The sequence below is a fragment of the Sardina pilchardus genome, chromosome 1 (assembly GCF_963854185.1).
Source record: "Sardina pilchardus chromosome 1, fSarPil1.1, whole genome shotgun sequence".
NCBI classification, from domain to species: Eukaryota; Metazoa; Chordata; class Actinopteri; order Clupeiformes; family Clupeidae; genus Sardina; species Sardina pilchardus.
Genome location: NC_084994.1, coordinates 49409313 through 49435923, shown reverse-complemented (window position 1 = coordinate 49435923; position 26611 = coordinate 49409313). Strand labels below are relative to the sequence as shown.

Genomic DNA, 26611 nt, shown 5'->3' with positions numbered 1-26611 from the left:
TTTCACATAGTTTCCAAGAGCCCCAATGTACATGCCCTGGCTGCCTGGCTGCGTTAACTGCTGGCTGTAGCAACTCCAGCTAGGTAAAACCGATTGTCTTCAGTTTTTTTTCATATCGACAGTACTCATGACCTCAAGATCAATGTGAATTTCTCGGATTTCTCCTTTAATACACATTTATAGACATATAAAAGCTTTGGAGTAATGAAAAATCTAATCTGAAACCATTTTTAAACTTTTATCTAAGAGCTGCGTGCTGGTGTGGCGGGACACTCACGTAGATGAGGCCGGAGTAGTAGCGGTCCTTCAGGTTGTGCAGCACGGACGCCTCGTTGAGGCAGGTGAGCTCAGCCATGTCCTCCACCTTGCTGAACTTGGGCGGGTTCATCTTCTGGATGTCGTCCTTGTTGACCATCGCCTTCTTGCCGTTCTCGGCCAGTTCCACCACCACCTCGTCGCCCCGCTCCTCCCGTATGCTGGCCGCCTCGAAGCCATGGCGCTCCGACGGCACCCACACCAGCTTCTTGGCCGTCCAGTCGGCCTGCTGGGCAGGGTTGTAGACCACCGCCCGGTCCACAAACAGGTACCGCTCCGGGTCCTCCTGCCCGCTCCGCTGAGTCATCTCTGCTCGTCAGGACAGGACAGGCCACCTGGCAGAGAACGAGGGACACAGATTAGACACCTGAGCCCCCAGAGTGATAACGGTCATGAGGGTTCAGTCGGGCCAGGGGACAAAACAAGCACAAAGTCATGGTCTTCAGTGGTCAAGTTTCTGAAGACAAGGGGAGGATTTACTCATATCTACCTGCACTTCAAGTATTTTGTAATTTAAGTATTCTGAATTATAACCTGACCTACAGTATAACCTTATAACCACCTTAAACCATTTCACACGTATGACTTCAATTACCTTTTCATTTCAGTACAGCATGGGAATGCCAACACCCCTTCCACACTTTTCTTTTTTAAGTGATGTACACTGACGCATTCGGATCAATTACAATAGGGAAAAACTCAAATCTGAAAAACAGATTTCCAGGCATGATCTTTAACACACCAATTCCCATCTACTTGGGCTGTGCCATAGTATCGTCTGCAGTATAGGATTCAAAATGTAAAAGCATAGTTATTGTTAATCGTAGTTAATATAACCACATGGAAAAATATCTTTTCATGTGGCTAAATTAACTTTCATTGAATTTACAGATCATTCTCTTTATTGTGATGTGTCCCGTTTTCAGCATAATGAATGGACCCATATCAGGATATGAGATTTGGGTCATATCACACAGCCCTACACTCTACTGGAAAGGACGTTGGACCCTACAAATGTCTACATCTATAAATCAAGAATGATCTATCTATGTTCTAACTGGAAAAGTAGGCTACCTCAAAAGGACACGTTTCAAGTGGATTAAAGCCCAGAAAAAGGATGACCCATTGAGTGCACAAACCACACCAGAGCACTTGCTCTATTTTAACACTAAATGCTTTGGCCATGAAGCACATCTCACAGCTGACTTGAGACATTTCACAACTGACTGAAATGTGAGTGAATAAATATGGCTGTCATTTCAAGCTCAGATAAAAGGGCTTCAATGCTCCACAAGAAAGAGCAGCTGTTTTTCCACTGCACAAAGGCCCTACACAAATGTGCACTTCACATCACTGGGCACACTTTAGGGATTCAGGCACGTACTGTATGGCACCACACATGGCGTAATGGCACATTCCTTGGCCGCCTGTCAAAGAGGAAAGATATCAGCTAATTTGCCACATGTGCAGTCAGCATACTACTGAGGATGGATCACTAAGTGTACTTAAGTGCTGGGGACGTCACTTTTACAAATTCAGGCCGACTCAATCTCATTCACTTCAGAAAAACAGTATCCTTCTTTAATCCATCTATGTATTTGCCAAACTCTCCATCTATGTATTTGCCAAACAGATATCCAAGCATGATCTGGTAACAGACCAATTTCTCTTAATCATTCTTAACCAAGAGGCACCTGAGGTCACAACTGAATTCCCCAATAATGTGATGCTAAATGATCCAGGAACTTGAATGGCCGTTTGTTTACAACATCTCGCACTCTGCGCTTTGGTGGCCGCTGCCAAATGCCCTGGCCCTGAAAAGCGATTCCCCAAGTACAAAATACAAGTTCCAAATAGAATTCTAAACTAATATTGATGATATTGCAAAGATCACGCTATCCACATGGGTAGGCACCGCGTACAGCATCTGTAGTAGTTTAGAGTTTAGCGACGGACTTAGCAACGGACGGATTTATGCTCTCCTTGTAAACAACAAGGCTGAATGAGGACACCAAATTTGAAGGGTTTTTTTTGCTTTAGACTTGAGGAGAGGTAATATTACTGCAACAGTACAATGGAAAAAACACTGTGTAATGCAGGACCGCTTGTAGTAACTGTGCGTGCAACTTGACGATAGGCAAGGTACACACGAGTTGTTACCCGATGAATGACCACACAAGAGCCGTCTTTCCTTGGAACTTTATACCGCTTGCTGTTTAACTCTCAATAGCTTCATGATCGCTCTATAAGATGACCATAAATACACCAAAACAAAGTAATCTCTTTCCAGCTTCATGGTTACAATATAAGTGGGTCAGGACTATGGATGCAGAGATCAGTGCAGCTGACCCAGCTAACTGACGTGCGTGTGCGTCCCTGCGCAGAGCTCCTGAAAACCGCTAGGATGATATCATAGGACTGTGCGCCAAAGCAAATGACCAGCCCAAGCCGGGGTAACAACACACAGCCCACGTCTCACCTCAGACCTTATGCAGATGGAAATATTAAGTCGCGATATCACACTCTTTCAGTGATATGGTAACAATTTCGTCATGTTCACTGAGTTGACGAAACAGCACTGGATTACTGGATAACGTTATTAGCCGGCTTGTGTCAGCACGGCCGTTAACTTATGTACGCCTCACACTGGTCCGGTATTAGTTGACGTTTAACAATTACCATTAAGTATCCATTTATTCAACTAAATGGCCAGGTCAGAAGTGTCACAACATCGTACGGTACATATTTTCAAAATGAAAGGGCACCTTTCTCAGCAAACGTTAGTGAATGAGCGAGGAGGGATGCTGCAGCAGCTAGCAGGCTAAATAAGTGCCTGTGGTACTATCGGAGTTGCACGCGCCTCATCATCAGTAAGTGGGTGGCCCAAACCATCTTAACGTTGGCTAGCTACCTGATACCACAATGATATCTACCGCTTACCGTTATAGCACCGTTAAAACATAGTTTATTGAACAACGAACACCAATGTAAATACTTTCATTCAAATTTTGCACACACAATTCTGAACATCTATTCTGAAGCAACCGGTTAGCCTGCTAAATGTTAGCTCGCTAGGTTATGTTCCTCCATCATTGAAAAGTCATGACAAATAATCCGTTAGCTTTGAGACACTCCACAAAAAACAACCCCAGACCATTTCAACTTACCAGATGCACTTGATAATAAAACGTGTGCAACTTTTAAGGCGAATAAATTGATATCCAGCAGCACAAAACTGTATTCCAAGTGCGGAGAAATTCAGCCAATATTCCCTTATTTCGTCCTCCTTCTGCACCAATGATACACCCCCACCATCAGACAGCTCAACCGAACTCACATACCGCTTTTTCTGTTCCCGCCTCTTTGGCGCTCCGAGGGCACACCCTCTGATTAACTATGGATTTTGATTGGACTGTTTCCGATCAGGACCACAATCTATTGGTTTGTTAATGCATCGCCTTTAAAGAATTTAATTGACCATTCGCTCGTATTTAGTATTGCACTTGCTGGTGAGAAAATGTTTGCCATATATCTGAAAAAACTGGATATTTTATTTGCTAGTTTGGTAAATGGTGGCAAGCCAGTGGCTATCGATATGTCCATCACAGTGGGGACACGTGTGGACCAACATATTTGGTTGAGACCTGGCATTGTGAAGGAAAGCACGTGAAAAGGTTTGCAGACAGTGTTCAGTTTGCATGTAGTGCTTTACGACGTGCATAAGGAACGAGTCTTCACAGATTACAGTTGCAACTGGAATAAAAAAATGTTTTGTATAAATAGGCTAGGTCTATATAGCATAGCCTAGGCCTACATTATTTGTATAGGCCTAGTTCTGCATGTTGACATTTATGGTCTTGATAACAAAAGGAAGACCATAAATGTTAAGATGCTCTGTGAGGAGTAGGCAATATCACGGATCTTAACCGTGCAGAATTTCATGGACAAATGATAGTCTTTATTAAATGACATAATTCAGGGGATTAACATGTGCGCATCCAAATAGTCAATCATTATTGCCTTGCATTGTGTTGTATTATTTTAGGTAATTCGTTTAAGACGTGTAGGTGACTGAAAGAGGTAGTGTAATAAACCGCCGAATCAGACCTTCAATACCTTCAATAAGTCGCGTGGAATGAGGTGGGTCTGTAAGTTTCTTTGAACATGTATGTTTTATTAATTGATGTTAAGATAGCTCCATCTACTGGTCGAAAATATCAACAAGCGATCAACAATCAATTAGGCCTACAGTAGCTCTGGTGCATTTCTCGTAGGCTATCATCATCGACACAGCAGTTCATGTTTCAAAAGCAGTCTCAAAACAATTAGTGCAGACCGCACCACACCATGCATTAATTGCAAAAGCACTTATGCTCAAAATGTTTAGTTTATGTCTCAAACCCAAGTAGGCTATTTATAGCCTACCAGTAGAAATATCAGTGAGATAAATGACAAGTCCTTACTCCATTGATTAGGAACAAGATAGTCAGACTGTTTTGTCATGTTGTCAATTTGACAGTTTTCTGTGAATGCAGCTATGTGTGGCATTCCACAGTAAAATGACAAAGTTAAATTGTGTGGAGGGATTGATTGCAGAGACTGGATATGTTTCAAAATTGTTACTGTTTTTACTGCTCACACTGCAATTTGTTGACAGCCATTATTACAGTATAAAGAAAACAGAAGTTTTTACAGCATTTGTGCAAAGTTAGAGTAAAACAAAGGAAAACACCCCTTATGACAACTTCGAGAACCCAACGCTTTGGCATGTTTTGACTCAAGTGGTGAAATCAGTCCTATTTGTTTTATGGGATAGGACTATTCAGCATGGAACCAGCATAGTGCATGTTGACCAACATGACGTTAGCAACTCAAATTGAAATTGGAAAGAAAAAAAAAAAAAAACATCAGATATTTGTACATTCAGTTGCATGGATGTTGCATTTGCTGTAAGTTTAAGATTGGGGAATTGCATTTCTGAGGTTATGTGTGAATGTGTGGTCAGTTGCCTTTATTTCATCGCGGGTCATTGTGTAGGCTATCCTTAGGTGATATAGCCGCCCTAAACAATAGCTTTCAAAAGAAAAAAATAATAATTATGCAGACAAAATGTCGTCACTAGAGGTCAGTATAACACTAGCCGTTTACACTAGCCGTTTATGATGGCCTGTAATTGTAAGAGTCCTAACCTGATGCATAGTGATACACAGTGGACAGACTGAACCAGTAACTTCACTGTGATTCTTTCTGATGCATGAATTGGTGCCTGCCTTTCTGCTTGAGCAGCATGCGTTTGTTTTTGTTCCTCTGATTGACCACGTTGACGGTTTGTTGTGGCGCTCCGTCTTTGTCTCCTGCGTTCTGTGCGGTCCGCTCCACCTCTCTCTCTCTCTCCACCTCTCTCTCTCTCTCTGTCCTCCGTCTATGGAGTGACGTGGACGGAGCTGTGACTCATCACTCCTAGGACAACACATTTCCTCTTGACTGGCCGTGGTTTTTGACTGACTGCCCTGCGTCACACAGATGGCTGTAGCATGTGTTGCCATTAAGCATGTGCCCCGGGCTCGTTGTGGAATGCCATTCTGATGCCCTCCAATTCCACGCTGTAGTCCATCTAGCAGCAGATGCGTAAGAGAAATAGTTGAGATCTTACACGTCTTGATGGTCAAATCTTTTTAATTATTAAACTACACACTCGGTGCACTGCATTCTCACCATAGAAAATCTGAAATTAGAAACTCCTCTATATGTTTGGTATATCTGTTGGTTGATTTCTATACACACACAACAGTGCCATCTGGTTGAGAAAATAGTTAAAAGGTTAGATGAGTGTTATTGATTAATGGGTATAGAAGCACAAAGTGAATACCTTATTTCCTTTGCTTCTGTGAGGAGAGCTGAGGATGCTTTTCTCCGCATCATCTCTGTATCAGGACCAATGCCTGCGGGGCTGCACGACTTCTTGTAATTCTATCTTCCAAAGGGCAGTGACCACTGTATTGCCCAAGGGCATACGGCACACAAACACATACTCTCTATGTCTCTCAGACGCACACACACAAACACACACACAAACACACATAAGCACACACACACACACACACACACACACACACACACACATACACACACAAACACACACGCACACACACACACAGACACTCACAGGATTGTTATGAGCCTGGTTTTAGTGGTCAGACAAAGTAAGGCGAGTCATTGATGTGTCTCGTACCAGCGAGAACATTTCTTGGAATTGTCAGTTCACTGCATACCAATTTGCTGATCCCTAAGTAAACTGGTCAGTGCACATCAAAAGAAAAACAGAAATAATGCATATGTATGAGTGTGTGGGTGGGGGGTGTATAACTATGAAGATGTCAAAACAAACACAAATGCAACATTCAGATAATAAACCTATGATCAAACAAAAATATGAGAAACGTGATGCAATTTATCTTATTCTGGAAAACAATTTTATTCATGCTATTTACAATCATGCTATTTTACAATCAGCCTTTCATAAGCAAAGAAATTTTTGCCAGTTTTCATGCTGTCATTGAGTCTACAGTTTGCTTGCTGGATCAGTGGCGATGATTATACGGACAACCCAAGAGCATAGAGGGGGAGAGTAGAAAGGACGAGGAGGGTATACCATACGGCATTCTTCCTGTGGTTGGAGCGCTTATCAGGTGGAAGAGACGGGAGCTGTGTGGCATTAAGCGCCTTCATTAGGGCCGAGGACAGCGAGACGGTCGGGAGCAGCAGGGTGATGCTCAGCAGAGACACCAATTATCCAATCGTCCTCCCTCGCATGCAGTAATTACCACACTGTGACCTGGCAAAGAGCGCGCACACTCGCCGTGCTGCCGGAGCAAGTTAGCGAGCTTTTGCAGAGGGCTGACTTTACACACACCTGGTTACTTTGAAAACACACGCAGCGAGCACTTACAGCAGCATGGCGTTACAACATAGACACACACACACACACACACACACACATACACACACGTGCCAATAAACATACACTCATAGCACATTCAAAGTACACAAATAGAGGTTGTCAAAGCCACACATTCTATATCATTCAATCACACCCACACACACACACACACACGTGCTGTTACAGAGTCGTTCACACAACCGCATCTGAATGTGCTCAGATTGTTATCTCTGCTTTTAGAAGTGTGTAAAAGGGAAGTGCCAGAACATGAGATTTTTAATCGTTAAAGGGAATGAACATCACCTTTTAGACAGAGCACCTAATGAATCAGGCATGCTTGCTTCTGCAGAAAGAAAGTCTAGACTCTTGAGCACTATGTGCCCATCATTTGTGAGATGGAAAGGTTTAAAGTTGCTTTTAAAACTGCAAATAAAACCCCAGTAAAGTATAAAGTAGAGTGAAATTATAAGTGGAGATGATCATGTTACTCAAGGAAAGGAAACATCATCTCACACTAATTCATGTGTTGTTTCTATCAGCTACAAATGAACTGGTGTCCTGCAATATCTACAGTATGTGTGATATCTAGCAGTGAACTTTCAAGGCAGAAAGCCATTATCTTACCCACATAACAAGCTTTTTTGAGAGGAGAAACATCCCAGGGACACGCATTCATGGCATTTGTACAAAGGCCTCGAAACAAACACACACCCAACTCCAGTCAAATAATTACATCAGGATACATGTTAACTGGCTAGGATGCTGGCATGTTGCTAGGTAACAGTGCGGACACAGCAAGCTCGGGCCCCTAATTGCACACGTGTTTATGGCTTAAGCTGTCTGCACCCTGAGACAGAAGAGGAGGAAAAGAGAAAGTCAAAGAAGAAGGGAGCGGTGCCGGCCATTTGGCTTTAAACATCACTCAATCTGCTAGCCTCCAGGGACCCCATAGGTAGCGCAAAGAATTCTAAAAACACAGCGTTTACAAACACAGCGTGGCTCCAACCATAGATATATAAAGCTTTATATATCTATGGCTCCAACTAGATACAACATTCTGTTGCAGAATGGTCAGACTTATTGCTTCATGACAAAAAAAGCAATGGATAAAGCATCCTTGGAGTTATAACCATGAGCATGATAATATTCTGCAATGAATTATATATGTAAGGAAGATTACAGCTTCTAAAAATGACAGTTTGCCTATCCTGCCTGTAGACTACACATAAGAGAGCTTGTGTGTGCCGTATGGTAAGCCGGCCCATAATGTTTTATAGCCTAAAAGTATACATTTCCAGGAGCCCCGTTTCCTCATGTGTTTGAGAGAATTGCATTGGGTATTCCTTGGAAACGTTCCATGTTTCATATTATAATCACTGCCAGATCAGCCCCAAACACTGCATGCGGTAACATCTTGTTGTATTTCCCTGCTCATCATCATGAAAGTTTTATAGCACAGGTACTATTCACCCCAGTGTTCCAGATCACCTTGAGAAGTTGGACCCCCGTAGCTCTTAGGCTGTGGCATGTCAGGGACTCATCCCCATGGCGATCTCCCGCGCGCCTCTCCAGTAGGCTACCTGGGATGAGTCATCAGCGCTCTGCAATGCACCATTGCTCTGTTTAGACAGAGCTAAACCCACATCTGCTTCAGAGAGTTATCACACCCAAGCCACACTCATGTTCACACACAAACACACACGTGTGCGCACACAAAACACACACACACACACACACACAAACACAACACACACACATACATACTGTACACACACACGCGTGTTGCAATCAGATTCTTGTTGTCCTGACAATCACAATAAAATACATGGGACCTCTTAGGGGATGTGTATGAGCCAGGTCAAAGATGAGCTGATATAGAGCCACTGATGTGGCTCTTACATTAAATATCAAGAGGGATATGTCCGTCTACTACACACACACCTGACAAGGGCACAGTGTAGAGAGGGCACATACACTCATTCACAATAATAATGAGCCTAGTGCACAAATTAGAGAGAATGTTTCATTAATTCCTGGGGAGACTGGTGACATACACTGACGCAGATATAGAGCTTTTCAGGGGTAGGCCTATAGCCTAGACAGGTTCAATGGATGACTGCTTTCAATGTTAACCTCATTTCAATTAAGGGCACAAAAGACTCCTTCGTGGTTCAAGTAGATAACTGAGGAGGAAGGCATGCACTTCGCAAACATTGCGTGCCAAATAAAAATTCGGAGTTCGTCGCTCTCAGACGCGTCAACGCACAAAGTGATGCGTAAACCTTGTGCGCTTCCTCTACATATTAAACAGGTTTCTGGCCGAGCGCGTCCGGCCACACAACCTGCGCCTTCACTCGTCCATCACTGCCACTGCCAGTAATGCGGGGTGATGGACTCCAATCACTAGTCTGCAGGGACTCCGTGTTCCAGGAGAGTGAGAATATCTGTCTTTGGCGAGCGCATCTGCATCTCCATGGCGCGTCGTCGTCGGGCAGTTGTTTACATCTCATGCGTGCGAGATAAGCAGTGGGTTGGACAGCATATCGTCAAGCTGGTCGAATGCTAATAGGCTGATTACTCTGCCAGCCGTGTGGACGGAGACAGCGATGACTCATTGCTCATGAAGTAAAAGAAAAGGGGAGGAAGTAAGGAGCGCGTGCCTGTGGTTTAAGCAGGAGAGTGCTGCTACGGAGACATTTCTGGTGACACGTGCCTCGAGGTTCTCTTTGAGCTGCTTTAATAAGCTGAGCACAAAATACAACTTCAAAGTATCCTGTCCTTCCAAATCCCAGTGTATGAAATTGTATAAGACCTAACAAATGAGCAATGATTGTGGGACAAAATTAAAATATTTCATATTTTGTCAGTTCACGACAGAAAACATGATTGTTCTTTCTAAACAGCACTTCAGTGCCTATGTCTTCCAGTATTTAGTAGGAGTAGAAGGTGAATTGTAAAACATCTCTAAATGTCAAGTGATGAAGAGAGGGCATTGAGGGAAATCAATGGAGATTCTCACAACAGTGTAACCATTTGGGAATTCCTTCAGGTACCAATAACTGGTGACAACCCTGTGTCTCAATGCCCAAGGACAAATGTGCACCTGTCTACTGTGGCACACATGCTGGTCCACAATCAATTAGGCAGGTCCTGGTGGGGCTCTGCTGGGCATCTCACCCCCAGGTCAGAGCAACATGATGCTGATGGAGCTCCTGAGCTCTGCATTCTAACGCTCTAATGGCCCTTAGAGCTGGAAACGTATACATTCAAAAAAACACAAATAGTTCATAATGTCCTTAAAAGTTTTATATGTTTTAATAGAGTGTTTTTTACACAGAGTGATTGCATTTTACATTAATAAAATGTTGAATTAACTTTTGTCAACAGCCAACCTGGCCTATCCAAGTACAAACATGGACATTATATGGCACACTCGACGTGAAGAGAAGACACAGTAAGCATGCAAATACTTATTTATATAGTTACAATTTTCGCTTACTTTACATTTCATATTTAACACAAAGACAACATATCCAAGTAAATATTAGGGCTGTTTCATTGAGATACAAAATATATACTATGAGCAAATCTCCTGCATAAAAAACGATATCCAGAAAGCATTCATCCATGTCTCTCAATATGGTAGGAGGAGAGAGAGAGAGAGAGAGAGAGAGAGAGAGAGAGAGAGGGAGGTGGGGGTTTCGGCAACACAGTTTTGGTTCACAAATTTTTATGTGAGAATGCTGACAGCTGACTGGGTGATGGACCAAAACAATGCACTGCATCGCAACGACACACACACAGTCTCTCTCCTCCCTTCTCAGACACCATGCTAGAGTGGCACACACACACACACACAACAGCCCAAAAGGAAGGGGAGGAGGGCTGAGGCTGGGGGAAGCTCGTCAGAGGATGTAACAGGATCTTTCTGCATTTCCAGGACAAGATCTGATCTCAGGCCTCCAAAGTTACCTAATCCTAATAGTGATCCCATCATTAAATTCTGCTGCAGCGGCAGCTTTGATACAGAGGCACCAAATGTCATTATTCATTCCTCTTCATACATTACAAAGGATGGCTAAAATAAGCTTCCTTCCTAAGAATATTTTAGGGATCTTTCCCCAGGGTTGTACAGTAGAATCAAAATGTATGACGTGTCTGTCTTTTCCCCTTTTATTATTTTTCACAGCAGTGACATTTTAGGGATTTCTGGCACACGGCGGCAGAGTTATGGATTAATCAATGACACTTCACTATGAGAAAAGAGAGTGGCCCCGACAAGGACTCAGTTGTGCCTCGACAAGAGTCAGACAAGGGATGTACGTAGATGTAGCTAAGAATGTCATCTTAGCAAGTTAACAAAATGTTAAAAAAGACATTAAATCACAAACGATGATAATGTGGTCTCTAGTTAAATAATCACAAAATCCACATTGTCTTGAGAACATTTTGGTACCATATGATATGAGTCATTCACAAATTCCAGTATTATGCTTCCAACAGAAGTGTTTTGTTTTCCCTTACACAATTTAAGAAACATTACATAAATCAAGTGTGTCCCACCTCAAAGTATTTCACCAAAACAAAAGCATTATGTATCAATACAGTAATAAACAGCTGGCACTGGACTGACTGCTATTCCCCTTTAAGTTGGATGTCATTTCTCAAGTAGCCCACCGACTGAATGCTGATCACTGCTCCGCCTGAGAGGACTGAGGTGACAGGCGGAGCACCACCCGAGCACCCGCCCCGTCCGGGCCTCCGTGTCATCTCACACCTCTGACGGCGCCGTGCTAAGAGTGCTAGCCCCAGGGGCGCTCACACACACTGGGCTCGTGTCAAGCCACTTAAACTTTGTTAACCTTCAGAATCCGTCAACAACACCACGCTGAATTCAACACCAAAGCATCACGCAACACTCTTTATCGATTGGCAACCACAGCGGTCTCAGTTTTGGATGAGACTTTGATGTCTCTCGGTGACCACATCATTAGGTCTGATGCCGCTGTGAGGTTAACACATCAGTAAGGGCAACGAGACGCCGTTACCATGGAAAACGGGAGGTGTGTGAGTCCTGCTGGTGAGTCACACACCTGCTGGTGACACAGCAGTGTAAGGGAGTGTGGGGTGATTGACAGGGATGACCTTCACAGTGGTGGAAGATGACAAGGACTGTGCAGCAGTTCACTCCTGCATTCCTGGTATTCCAGCCTCGTGGTGAACAGAAAGGGCAGATGTAGCCAGAAATACAGTTTGTTGATATGTATCTTCAAAGAGGGTAGAATATAAAGTGGAAGAATTTGTGCTTCTCCACAGATAACAAACTTGCCTCGGCTACCTTGAGTTCTATGACAGTTAATCTCTTTTTCTGAATATTTTTCAAAAGGAAAATGCTCTTTTTTCACCACAGGCCCCAAGGGCAGAAACGACAGCAAATGCATTAAATCAAATAATTCAGTAATTCAGTGTTAATATGAGGTCAAAAGCAGTTGTGTGGATGTTTTATATGCATACTCACTACAAACACCAGGTGTGAAGTAATTAACAGACTTTTTTTTTTTTAACTCTGGCTACATAATAAATTGTCGAATAGTTTCTATAATCCTTTAAAGACCAAAAATCCACAGAAAACGTGAAGAGGACTTTTATCACCTACTTCACCCCGAGCACTGCCTGGAGGGGAACCTGACGTGTGCGTTCACCTGATCCCAGCTCTGCGCGTATACGCGTATGGAGTGCCTACTCTGGTAACTATGGAGACTGAGCTCCACGGTGAAGAGCTCTTTACACTTAATAGAGTGCTCGCCCTCTAAGAAGACCACACCCAGCCTCCAAGAGACACAATGGAGGCCCAAATGGATTGTGCCGAGGTGTCATGTCCGTGCACTACAGGGCTTGTGGAATTAAGCACCACAGGCAGTGCAGCGAGTGTTTCCGAATGTTCCATTAAAGCGGCATTGATGCCGTCCCAGCTCAAGACCCAAACCAAGGCTAGACGATTACACAGAGCAGAGTGTCTCCTGTTCGTCTGATTTAACTATCTCAACTTCAAATAGAAACAGAGCTCATAAATACATGAAAGCCCACTCCCATGTAGGACGATTCACTCATATTTAAACGTTGGCAGTGTTTAACGTGGATGCTGAAGCCATGTACTTGAAAAAAAGGCATAGGACATGTGTAAGAACTGTATTCTAGAATACCTGCTTGTAACCTTGGTGGAGACTCCTTGGATTGGATTGCACTGCGTTGCAGTGTTTGTACTTAATGCTGCCCGGGTGCTCTCCATTCAAACCACAGCAACAGTATAGCTGTGGGCAATTAATTTTATACCATTAAGGAGGATTTCAATTCCTTTTCCCTGAAGAAGCTAGTCACGGATGTGTGGGCAGTTAGATGTTTTCCTGGGTCTGCACTGAAAACAGCTATCACCCAACTGAGACATTAAAGAGCAATGTTGTCCTTCAAATTGCTCGTGCAATTTATTCATGTTTTAGGGGAGCAATCTCTGACTTCCAGACTGGACAAGGCCTATAATGTGGAGACCCCATAGGTCCATGCTAATTGGATGGGCTGTGAGCTCAACTGTCTTTTAAGGGGAACAGCTTGGCATAAACAGTGTTAAAATGGCACAAACGGTTGTCTAGCTTTCAACAATCTGATACATTAAACCTTCATTTCAGGTCATTTATATCCAATTAGACTTAACAAGGTCCAGTCAATGTACCCCTATGTGTAATAGAAGTCAAATACCTGTGATATGGCCGGACTGAAGGCTTTTCCTAATTTTACCCAAGCAGGCCCATAATTAATCGCCACACTCCTAATCAGAGACGAAGCTCTGAATGCATTAACATGTTTACAGGGGATTCACTTCTGAATTTTGATCAATTGGGCTGGATGCTGCTGTTGCTGCTTGTTAATGAGGACCAAGTGTAGCAGAGAGAGGAGCTACGGTGGCAGTCACGTCAGGTCAACACCACAGCGCAGTCACTGATTTGTGCTAAATGAAGACAGTAATGCTCTCTGCATAATCATTAGTCTGGTTCCTGGTTTCTTTTAATGGCCACCAAAGTGAGTTATTGGAATGACAAATAATCCTGGAGGCGATAAGGACTATTATTTACAGCAGCAGTGCCTGGATATGTTTGTGCATGTACTGTATGAGCATCTTGAGGAGAGGCCACCACCAGAGAGTCTCTAAAAATGACAAACGACAGAAGCCAGAACAACAGAGACGCAACCGACTGCTGCAATGCCTTCTGGGAAATGAGAGCGGGGGGACGAGGATGAAAGCAGCGTCAGCAGAGTGTCTGACAGCTGAATCCACTGGAGGAAATGAACAGCAAATAGATGTGCAGATACAGAGGGGAGAGAGCGAGGGAGAGAGAGAGAAATGAAGAAAGAGAGAGGGAGAAAGAGAGAGAGATGAAGAAAGACAGAGCAAGAGAGGGAGGGAGGAAGAGAGAGAGACAGTACAAACACAAAGACGAGTCTCAAGGGAAACAGTCCCTGTGCGCTCAACAGGCAGCACTAGTGGCATGCTCACAGAGTGCTGCGGTGGCACAATCAGCCAGTGGGTCTGAGGTGGCACCTCGTGCCCGTGATGCCTCTGGCGTCCCCCGGGAGCAGCGGGCGCCACGGCGCCCCCTACATGACGGAGCAGGTGAAGCCGCAGCACTCCTTCAGCAGGGTCAGCCCCGTCTTGGTGACGAACGGGGAGGACGAGGCCCGCTGGGCCCGAGAGGCCAGTCTGCGGTTGGACAACGGATCTGAAATAAATGTATAAATCAACAGGTAGATAAACAAACACAAACGCAAATGTTGCAAATAATTTTTTTTTCCATGAACATATTTTCTTTAATTCAATTTGTAATATTCATGGGGTATTGGCAATGCTCAGTACATACACAGATTTAACATGGCAAACAGGGGGGAAAAGCATGAAAACCTGTTGATATATGAAAATGAAACACACACACACACACACACACACACACACACACACACACACACACACACACACACACACACACACACACAGGCATTCACGTGTGACCACACACAAACAAATACATTTTCTCTTTCCAGGAAGGAAAGAGAGGAGACAGCTCTAGAAAATATGATCTGTTGTGAACACTGGGATGCAAACAACAGTTTCACAAAAGGAGTAGCTGCATGCTGTTCTTCTCAAAGCAGTTTGTTTTGTGCCTACTGCTGTGAGCAACCATACTTTTCATCACAATCAAAAGGCTGAGTCCCTGTTAGGGACAGAAATGAATCTCATCTCCTTTTTTAAATGCCTTTGGTTACAGAAGAGACAATTCTGACTCAGTGAATAAAGAGTCCTGTAATTCACATTGACCTAATGTTCCTGTGGACAGGCTTCTGGTAGATAACTCCTAATTAATTGCTCCCTGTTTGACATCGGCCTTTGAAGGCTTTGCCATTCATCTTGTAGGGAGACAAACGATCTTACGCAACCATTGAGCGACCTTCAGAAAAAAAAACCTGCATTATTTTACCAATTGCTACTGCAAAGGCCTACTTCAGAGTATTTCGTTAGTTCCATATTTATGATTCTTTTGACTGAGATAAATGAAGTCCACCTTGAGCATTCAGTGGAGATTCAATGCTACATTATTCATCCCAAACCTCCAACATCAATCAAGAAAAAACAAAACTGCTTCAAGAGGAACACAGATATTCAAGTCCTTGTTGTGAGTACTTATACTGCTAGAGTAGGACAACACCATTTAGGAGAGTACCTCTGTTCTTGGAGCTCTTGGGTAACTTTGACTGCAGGAAATCAGCCATTTCTTTGTCTTCCTCGCGTTCCCTGTTGAGGAAAGGTTACTATGGTGATCATAGCAGGTGTTGTTGCCGTGTTACTGATGGCGTGTCATCTGCACACATTGTTTAAGCACAATAACCCCACGGCTCTCTCTCTGTTCTCTGTGAAATGATGTGTGTTTGAACACCAAATGGCTCTTTTCTCTTCAGATGTCACTTGCATCACGGAAGATTTTCACAGACTGATTGTATTCTCTGTCTCCTCCAGACTGGAAATATAAACATACAGTGTGTGTGTGTGCACAGTTCTTGTAAAGGCTATCTGATGTTGCCTATTTGATGTGCCACAGAGAGAGAGAAAGGGCAAGACAAATAAAGCTCATTAATATCGCTACATGGCTTCTCGAAAACATCTCATGGTGAGAGATTTCATTGTGTGATCTGAGGAAAATTGAATGACAGAATAAGGATCTGTCTCTACCGATGGATGTGCTGGAGCCCTAGTGTTGAGCCAGTATGGGGTCTGCCCTTTGGGCCTGCCAGCTTATCAAATAAACAGTGAAATAAAGGCTGGGCTCGGCCTGTACGGCTGGATTCACGTCTTCACAATGCATTGGAGCAATCTGTTATCACCGTGCCTCAGCCATTTTCTCTGTTCCCTATATGCTTCTCTAGCTCACGTCAGCCTATTGTCTTCTCTTGGAAGTGAAAAGAGCTCTCTCTGAACCACGCTATTTGGTCTGATAATAACCATGTAAATGGAGGAGTTCACACAAGCTACGGTACGCTAAGAATACCCCAGCTGGGCTAATAAGGTTCAGAGAAAGCTGTTTGTTTGTTTGTTGGTGTGAATCTTGTAGCTGGCTTTGGATGTCTGGGGAAAAGAGAGAAAGACAAAGAGAGAGAGAGAGAGAGAAAGAGAGAGAGAGAGAGAGAGAGAGAGAGATATGTCTGACCTCAGTCTTTCAAACTCCACGTCGTCCACCAGGAAGTCCCTGGCCTCCACCAGCTTGTGGATTTGTAGGAGCAGCTCCTCTTCCTTCTGTTTGTCTTCATTTGATTTGTCATTATCTTTAAAAGAAAGGAACACATGCCACTAAACCTCTCCCATCACAAAAGTAATTGTGCTATGAATGTCAACGACTGCTTGGGTGTTGATGAGCTCCACTCCAAGAAAGATATAGTTATGAAAGATGTTCAAAAGATACTTGAGTTTTCCCCCGGAGAAATACAGACTAGTGGTTGAGAAGATTCACACATTCTGCAAATAATGAATTCTTCCAATTAGCACAGTAGCATCACTTGTTTTTTTTCTGGCATATGGAGGACACCCGCAGGGTGATCAACAACCACTCACTGAAGTGTTGCCAAAAGCCTCAGAGACACAAGCACACTCGCCTAAATGGCGCACTCTCTCAAAGCACACTCGTCCTTAAATGTGGTGACGCTAGGACCCAGCACCCAGTGACAGCCAGCCTTCACTGCAGCGCCCACAAAGCCCCGGCCCCCCGTAACTGTGACGACCAGGGGACACATGACAGGTGCTCTACCTGGAACGGACACCAGCTTCTGGAGTTCCTTCTTCAGCCGGGTGATCTCCTTACAGAGCTGAATGTCATCCATCCTACAAGGATAGAAGAGGAAATATAATAAGTTACTGTATATGGCACAGCCAACCATAAAAACTGACCCAATACAGAGACCAGTTTTATCATCTCATGGTCATGAAAAACAAACCAGAAATAAATATTTTCATAGTCGATTAATTCTGCTAGAATTATTTTCTGGACTAATCGATGTGACTGTTTGGTCTATAAAATTATAACAAGTGTCGATGAGAGATTCCACTCCAAGATTATGTCTTATTTGAAGATTTTCAGTTCACTGTCATAGAGATAGAGGAGTAAGTAAACAGTTTTAGAATCTGGAATCTATTTTTTCCCTTTAAAAATCACTTAAAACCGATTGATCAGTTAGCAAAGTGCAGTGCTGCTCAAAAGTTTGGGGTCACTAACAAATTCCATTGCTTTTGTGGGAAAAGCTTTTTGGCCATTAAAATAACACCAAATCACCAGATCAATCAGAAATTCAAATGATTAGCAGGAGATGACAGATTCAATGACACGTTGTGTTTGCTAATCGAAGTTTAGATCATTAGAAAACAATTATGTTATGTTTATGATTAAAGAAGCAATACCACTAGAAATCTTTAGATGAGTTGACATCTGAAGTTCACCAGCTGTAGTGGGGTCGATTAAACAGGTGCCTCACAGGCCCTAAACTTGCAGCTTTGTTCAATAGCACCCACAAAACACCAGAGTCAATATCAGGAGGCTGGCCTTCTAGACAGAGTTGTAAAGAAAGGGACACATCTCAGTCTGGCCAATAAAAAGAAAAGATTAAGAAGGGCAAAAGAGCAAAGTCTGTCAACAGTGGAGGACTGCTATGGACAGAGAAATCGAAGGTGTTCTGACCACACAGGGGAACATTCGTGAGATGCAGCACAAGTGCCTCAAATCAGTCAGGTCTGGTGGAGGGAGTGGGATGGTGGAGGTGAATTGGGAAACCTGTGCTGGATGAAATATGAAAGGATGGAGGATGAAAGAAATATTGAGGAAAGCAGGCTATCTCTCTGTAATCTAACACAATGCTACACACTGCAGACAGTGCTTGAGTGGAGCCAGTTTCATCCAGAAGAGGACATGCTCTGTGCAAGAACCATACTGTGGGGAAGAAGCAGCCAGCTGGGATTCTGTCTATAATGTAGAGGAATCTACATCTCTAAATGACCCCAAACTCATGAACGGCAGTGGTGCTTAATTTAATGGTTGACTAATCGATTACCGAATATTGTACCAGCTGTATTTTGGCCAAAGGAAGGAATGTGTTTTATCATTACATGTTCTTTGGTGTTCTGGCTTTCAACCAGTGGTCAATCAACGGTCTCTGACCATGCATTATATGATGGGGTTTTACTGTGGGAATCACTGTTTGTTTATTCTGTGGTTCACCTCATCTTGCTTCCTTAGTTCATAAATTGCCACTGCGAGCGCTCTGAGCACATTGTAACATTTGTAAATTCTGAATTATCTGAGTCCCACACTCTCAGAGTGTCCAGAGCGTGGCAGATTAAATTTACGAACGCACCTGAGTCAGAATGGTGGTCCCTGGGTCGCAATCAGTTGAAAATTCTACTCTATGAGAACCTAACCCTCGACTCGCATATTCACCAAAGAGATGTAATTGTTTTTTGCTCTGAATGTGGCCTTAGATGAACCCTCCAAATCATTTGCAATGATCTTGCCTTGATCTTTCATTTTTACCTGTTTCCTGGCTGCAGGAAATATCCATTGTGCTGTGGTGGCATTTGACTAAAGGAAATGGCCGCCATTTAAATGCTCTTACAGAACGAATGAGAGCATCTCACCATCTGCCCATGACTGGCCTGTTAATGAGTGGAGTGGAGGACCAGAGAGCATTACACATGAGATGCATTCACCATCACCATCACCATCACCATGACACCATCACCATTACCAGCACTGCACATCTAAACAATGTCTAGCTGCTGCGCTCAAATGATTGTGATTGTCCATGATCCTGTCACAACATTCATTAAAACTTAGTAGTAGTATTAGTAATATAGAAGTCATAAACCCTCTCATAATACGTTTAATTGGATGCGTTTACAAGTTGTGAGTCGCTCAGCGAAGCTAACTTCTATGCGAATCTCCTGCCAGCCGAAGTCTCTGCGGCTTCATTACGCGAGTAACTGACTCATCTGAGTTTCATCAGAGAGCTCAATCATGACTCATCACACACACACATCTGGGGTGGCCAGTGGCTGTACGCCCCACAGTGAGTCTCACATCCCTTCCTCTGAGCTAAACACGCCTCCGAACGCCTCGGATCCGCAAAGTCATTGGAGGGGGAGAGATTAGTATACATGCACCAGCACAGGGGTGCTGGCAGCAGAGAAAGCACAAACCCACTGAATCTTTAATGAGGGGCAGCTGGCTGATCAGATGCCTGCGGGTGATGAAAGCACAGGGGCCTTCTGGAGAGGTGACAGCAGAAATAACTGATCTAAGAACAGCTCTCAGTGCATACGGGAGGACGCGAGGCCCACTTGCACGGGTGAACGAGGGGGTAAAAGTGGAGAACAAAGGACAAGAAAAGAAGAGCTGAGTGATGAAAGTGTAAGGTTAAGTATACAGTAAGGTGGAGACCTTCCTTATGTGGACATAATCGTTATCATGAGGCCAGACATTTTCATTATCAAACATTCTTTGCATGTATGTGTACATGCATGTATTATATAATATATATTATATATATACATATATAATATAAGGTGCTGACCAGGAATATGCATCAGAATAAACAGGTGTTGGAGACATTCTATTTGCATGCAAAAAGGTGGACTGCCCTTTCTATGTTTTGGTACATAAACAAAAAGTGAATTGGGAAGACAGAAGATGGCCAATTAAACTCGGATGGATGAAAGGTTCAGGTACAGGTTTACAACAAATAAGTCTTTCAATGAACCAATGAACTATGGTAGGTTTGTCCAAAACTAGAAACAAATAACGTGTGCAGGTAAAAAACTAGGCTATAACTTTTAACACAGCTTACGTATATTGTGGATTGCTGCTGGCCAACTTACACTGTGATATGATTCTAAAGCTTTGTGTGTCCTGATATTACATTGTTACCATATATGCATACGTCGTCTGCAGATTACACACACATGGCTACGGATTGCTAAATGGATTGCTATTAGATTGCTCAATTTAGTATCATAAACAGCTCACTGGGAATCTGCGTCAAGATGTATTCAGACTGACACAAATCTATGCAACTCATTGAAACCAAATGTAATGCCCCAATAAAGGAATGCTCCATCCACTCAACTCATTCAGCACCATGCCAGTCAAAACAGATTAAGTGTGAGCCACGCTGGCCATCATGGAGATGTGGTGATACACACTGTACCAGTGGTGGACAGTAACGAAGTACATGTAATTCGTTACAGTACTTAAGTAGCATATTGATGTATCTGTACTTTACTTAAGTATTTATATTTGGTGAGACTTTGTACTTTGACTTTACTACATTTTTAAGTGAAAATTCGTACTTTTACTCCGTTATATTTATGAAAACCCTCTCGTTCCATTTTTTGCCAAAATGGTTAACATTACTGCAAACTAACACTCTTCTTAGAGAACGTTTACATTTACAATGTCAATATCAATGTTACATAGAGATGAAAGCCTACTCTTTGAAATCTCTATTGCAGCAAATCTAATTTACGCGGTTGTTACTCATAACGTTACTCATAACATAATTGGGAACGTGTGAGCATGCATGAAAGGGAGAGAGTGCATTGATAACTGATATATCCGCTTTATAAAGGGCAGCCGGCAAGTCTTAAAGTGACAGTGTACCATTTATAAATTAATCAAACAGCATCATAGTTCTTAACAAATGTATTTTCTACAACAAAATTACGTTGTCATTATTATCATAATGGCAACGTAATTGAATTGAATTTGTGATTGAAGAATGTATCGTAAATAAATAAATGTTCTTCCTAAATGCTAGGGGGAAGGAAGTATTTGAGCCCCTATGTAACCCTATGGGAATTTAACACAGGGGCAGGTAGATTTTTATTTTTAAAGGACAGCTATTTCATGGATCCAGGATATATGCATCCTGATAAATTCCCTTTTCCCATTCCCTTGGTCGTTGGAATTAAAATAGCCCCACATCATCATACCCTTCACCACAACTAGAGATTGGCATGGTGCTTTTTCCAGTATAGGCCTGCATTGAGCTCAATGAGCATCAAACAGGCAGGCTAATAGGCCTACTGGAAAAAACTACCATGGCAATCTGTTTGTTTGCAGTTTGATTTTTACTCATTTTTTGAATTAAGGCATTAAGATCAATTGTCAAATGATGATTTTATATTTCTTTTTTTAGGCAACTACAGCATGGTATCAAATACATGTTCTCCCCACTGTAGATAGCTTCTAAGCAAATAGAGAAATGTAAGAAACTATTTGAAGAGTGGCATTAGTAGTTCACCTTATATACCGATAAGCTGATTTAGCAGGAGCTTTGATGTGGAAATGATAAATTATAATTATAATTAAGCCATTAGAACCATAATTCATTGAAGTACTTTTACTTTTAATACTTAAGTATATGTGAAGGCAAATACTTTTATACTTCTACTTAAGTGAAAATTCAAAGTGGGTACTTTCACTTTTACTCAAGTAATATTTGACACAAGGTATCTATACTTTCACTTAAGTACATAATCAATGTACTTCGTCCACCACTGCACTGTACACCTGTGGCCTTCCCCTGAATAGTCGAGGAGCTGTGCTGTGGTGTGGGATCTGGAGGCAAGGCCACCGCCATACAGCTCATTCTCATGCTAATGCAGCATCTGAGTGGAAGCACATGGCTGTCTGTCACAGCTGCCATTTATCTTACATCGGATGAGAAAGTGAGAGAGAAGAGAGAGAGAATGAGAGAGAGAGAGGGAAGGAGAGAGAGAGAGAGGAGAGAGAGAGATAGAGGAGAGAGGGAGAGAGTAGAAAGAGAGAGAGAGGGGAGAGAGGGAGAGAGTAGAAAGAGAGAGAGAGAGGGGAGAGAGAGAGGGAAGAAACTAGGCATGTGTAGACTGTCTCAGGACTCACATGTATCTCAGCTCCGACTCGCGTCTCACTAACGCCTCACGGATGCGCTCGATTTTAAAGAGCTCGCCCTCGATGTCATCTATAGTGATGGTGGAGTCTGCCATGGACACCACGTCCTCCTCTGTGGAACAATTCACAATTCACAACCAAAATATCAGTCATCACAGACCTGTTCCATGTTGTTAAATATGTCGTTAAATACATCTTTACCAGAGGTGCTATGTAAAATATATAAACACAATTTAAACTTAACTGTCTACATCTACATCTTTGCATAAGAACACAAGCATAAATTGAACACTAATCACAACACTGTTCAGGACTTTCCTTTCTCAGTTTCCGTACAGACACACAGATGCGCGCGCGCACACACACACACACACACACACACACACACACACACACACACACACACACACACACACACTCCTACTTAGTGTACAAGCAGAAGTCATAAATCAGTGTCAGAGACGCAGGCTGAAATTACAGCTCGGCGGGTTGAGCTCTGGATGTGGGGCGCAAATTATTGTGTGTCAGCCCTAACCAGGGCTGGCATAACTCCCTGTCTAAAACTGCTATTAATTATGCGTCTCTCTCTCTCTCTCTCTCTCTCTCTCTCTCTCTCTCTCGCTTTCGCTTGTGTGCCCCCTCTCTTGCCACTGACAAGGACAATGGCTCTGCAGGTAGCCGTCTCAAGCTGCCTGTCAAGCGCACGCTAAAAAAGCTCCATTTGGAAATGGAGATAATGAGAAATAACTGAGGGTTTCAACAGGTGGCCGAGGATTACACTGTAAAGCTCTGGCTGTCTTGGAAACCAACCTTTATTGGTATTATTCCAGATCACATGTCCATTATACTGTATCTTACAATTCAATGAATCACCCATGAAGGAAGGAGCCTGCTTGGTAACCCAGTGAAAGGTTCATAAAGGCTGTTCTGTTGGTGAGGTGTTTTGCCCACAAAGGTTGCTTTGTTAATGATTTTGTTTTTGTAAAGGCCATGGTATGAAATCCCCTACCTATAGCACTAGGAATTTTACCTCATCAGCTCATCTGTCTATATTTGAAATAGGCATCTCTACTATTTCATTGTGTGAGAGACCAAAAAACAACCAAGATCACACTCTCACCTCAGTGCTGATGTTATGACACCACTGCCATAAAGTGTTTGCTTGACATTGTACAAGCAAAACTATATTTCACAGACATTCATGCTTGGTTAAAAGCCTGCTTCCTTTTCTGTTTAAAATGTCTCAGATGTATGGACACAAGTATTTAGTATGCATAAGGAACTGTAGAATTAATGGTACGTTAGTTCCAAAGGGGTTCTCAGACAGAAGCGATTCCATCTACAGAGGTTCGGAGAGTTACTATATTTGACCACACCAGCATGGCTGAGACATGACTTTTTGCGTTTACTGGCAATCGACTACAATCACGCAAGATGGTAACAAACTGAAACAAATCCTGAAAATCCACACCACATACAAATTGTCATAGCAACCCTTCCCACCCTTCACGTCATAGTTTGCCACATCATAGGCCAACATGATATTACAATAGCACCCTAGAGTCTCCCATCAACACGACCTGGCCAAACAACTGAGAAGACTCCATGCAGGGCCACTCTAAACCTACAGTATGCTCTACGTCCCCCTCAAACGCAGCCAACCCCAAGAGCCCTGTTCAATGCCTCTGTCTGCTGAGATTAGACTAATGGGCTTGTCTCTGATGCATTCATATTGTGGGCCCACATTATTAACAGCAGATGAGCGTGCTGTTTGGGAAATGTGGGCTGACACTTTGATATGAAGGTGCCACCATGCCTCTCTCCTCAGGACATCCTTCAGGTGCAGGTTGTTCCCAGGCTTCAGCCTCTATTACTGAAACAGCCATCATCATCATCTCTAAAAGTGCCCCAGCTAGCTCACATGCTTGCCTCCAAAGTGTGTGTGTGTGTGTGTGTGTGTGTGTGTCTGTTTGTCTACTGTTTGTCTGTCTGTCTGTCTGTCTGTCTGTCTGTCTGTCTGTCTGTCTCTGTGTGCACATGTTGAAATGTGTCTAACTTAGAGTTAGGGTCATTGCTTTGAGACATTCATGTTTACACCAGAACTTTCTATCCTACAGAATTCCCCACATTCCAACATTATCAACACCAAATCATTCGACTACAAATGTACAACACCTGACTCCCCTGGCATCCATCCCAGAAACAACCTTTAAATCACACAACTGCTATTACAAGTTATTTTTAAATCACAAGCCAGCTATTACAAGTTCTTCAAATCACACATGCCTGCTATTACAAGCTCTTCAAATCACACAAGCCTATTACAAGTTCATTAAATCATACAAGCACATACGCATGGGAAAGTGGCTATACACATACGTGTTCTGCTCCATGAAAACAGCTCTGGTGTACACAACTACTAATTCTTCACCTCATTGGTCATTCCACTGAAGACACTGTGCTGCCTCTGAGCTAATGAGGAGAAACTCCCACACACGGCCACCATCAGGCCAAGGGGGCATCAAGTGACAGTATGTCATACAAGCCCTGTTTCTTTTGAGACAGCTTGGCCAAGGCCGATAGAAATCTCTTAACTAATGCTCACAAATGAGTAAGGGCAGACCTATTTTAATGATCAGCCTTTGATAACTGCTCAATGAGGGGTAAGAATGACAGGAATCTAACAGAGTTCCCAAAGACTTAGTCACTTTGGATGATTTTGGCTGATGCTGTGTGCAAAATGGGCTATGAGTTTGGTGCAAATTCTGGACAGCAAGAATAATTTTTTAGGATATGGCTAGCTAAATATAAATTGACTAGGAGGCATATTATTTTAAATGGTTGTGTTTTCAGCACTCAATAGATAAGCTGCTGTTTAATACCATAATTGGATCTTGATCTCCAAATTAAACAGGACTCCAGTATTAAATTGGTCTTGGCGGTTACCCAGCTGGTAGGCTACAATTTTGTGAAGTTACTGAATTACGCATGATTACGCTACTTTGTTTTGCAGCATAGGCTAATCACATTGGCACAATCCGCGGTTTCAATATTATCATTAGACCTACTTAATTTCCACTCTATAACTCTATACAACTTATAGCCTATCACCAGAAAACACACACACACACACACACACACACACACACACACACACACACACACACACACACACACACACACACACACACACACACACACACACACACACACACACACACACACACACACACACACTATAAGCTCCTCTACCTTCTCAGGGATGCTGCTGCATTAGGCTACATAAAATCTATATTACAAGACAGACAGAGGGATGTGTAACATCAGCTGTATTGTATACGGTTTCAAAGCTTTTGACGGGGGGGGGGGAATCTACCTGTTTTGTCGCCGGTCACTTTTTCGGTGTCCGTATTCCATTTAGTGCATTCCAGAGAGCCGTACTGGTTTGAGGCTCTCCGTTCCTTGTCCATCACTCTACAGTGAAGGATTTCACTCCAACAGAGAAACTGACAACAGCTGAACTGTGCGACGCAAAGAGGCGAGTTGATCGGTAGGTTTTCATACAACTATAACAAATGTAAAATCCGGCATAGTAATCCCAGCGCGGAAATATTGTATGCTGGCGCAAGAGCTTGTGACTGCTTCCCTGCACTCTCCTGTTATGAGGATTTAAACACGAGTCGTGGGATCTGCGCGCCAATTAATTTCGTGTTACCCAATGGCACCATCTTGCGCTTAGAAAATGAACTGAGGACAGAACAGGTGTTCCAGGTGCATGGCTAAGGTCCATGATGCTATCACCATGTTTGAACCCCTGCTTGGTATCAAAATAACTTCATCCACT

At 43.0% G+C, this 26611-nt stretch overlaps 2 protein-coding genes across 2 annotated transcripts in view; both read right to left on the bottom strand.

The window, feature by feature from the left end:
* The window catches only part of LOC134094427 (myosin-10), a 53787-nt gene extending 50179 nt beyond the window's left edge, over positions 1-3608 (bottom strand). The window contains exons 1-2 of the mRNA XM_062547941.1: positions 3483-3608; positions 278-650 (exon numbers count right to left, since the gene is read on the bottom strand). Of these exons, the coding sequence (XP_062403925.1) occupies positions 278-622 (345 nt within the window). The 5' untranslated portion in view covers positions 623-650; positions 3483-3608. The remainder of the gene's footprint in view (positions 1-277; positions 651-3482) is intronic.
* Positions 3609-14160: 10552 nt separating this feature from the next.
* On the bottom strand, positions 14161-26349 carry pik3r6a (phosphoinositide-3-kinase, regulatory subunit 6a). The gene is made up of 6 exons (XM_062536218.1): positions 26144-26349; positions 22759-22879; positions 17599-17672; positions 17005-17119; positions 16024-16094; positions 14161-15027 (listed from the first exon to the last, which is right to left on the bottom strand). Exons 1-6 carry the CDS (start codon positions 26235-26237, stop codon positions 14906-14908), a joined length of 597 nt encoding a protein of 198 aa, XP_062392202.1. The 5' UTR covers positions 26238-26349; the 3' UTR covers positions 14161-14905.
* Between the last annotated feature and the right edge of the window lie 262 nt (positions 26350-26611).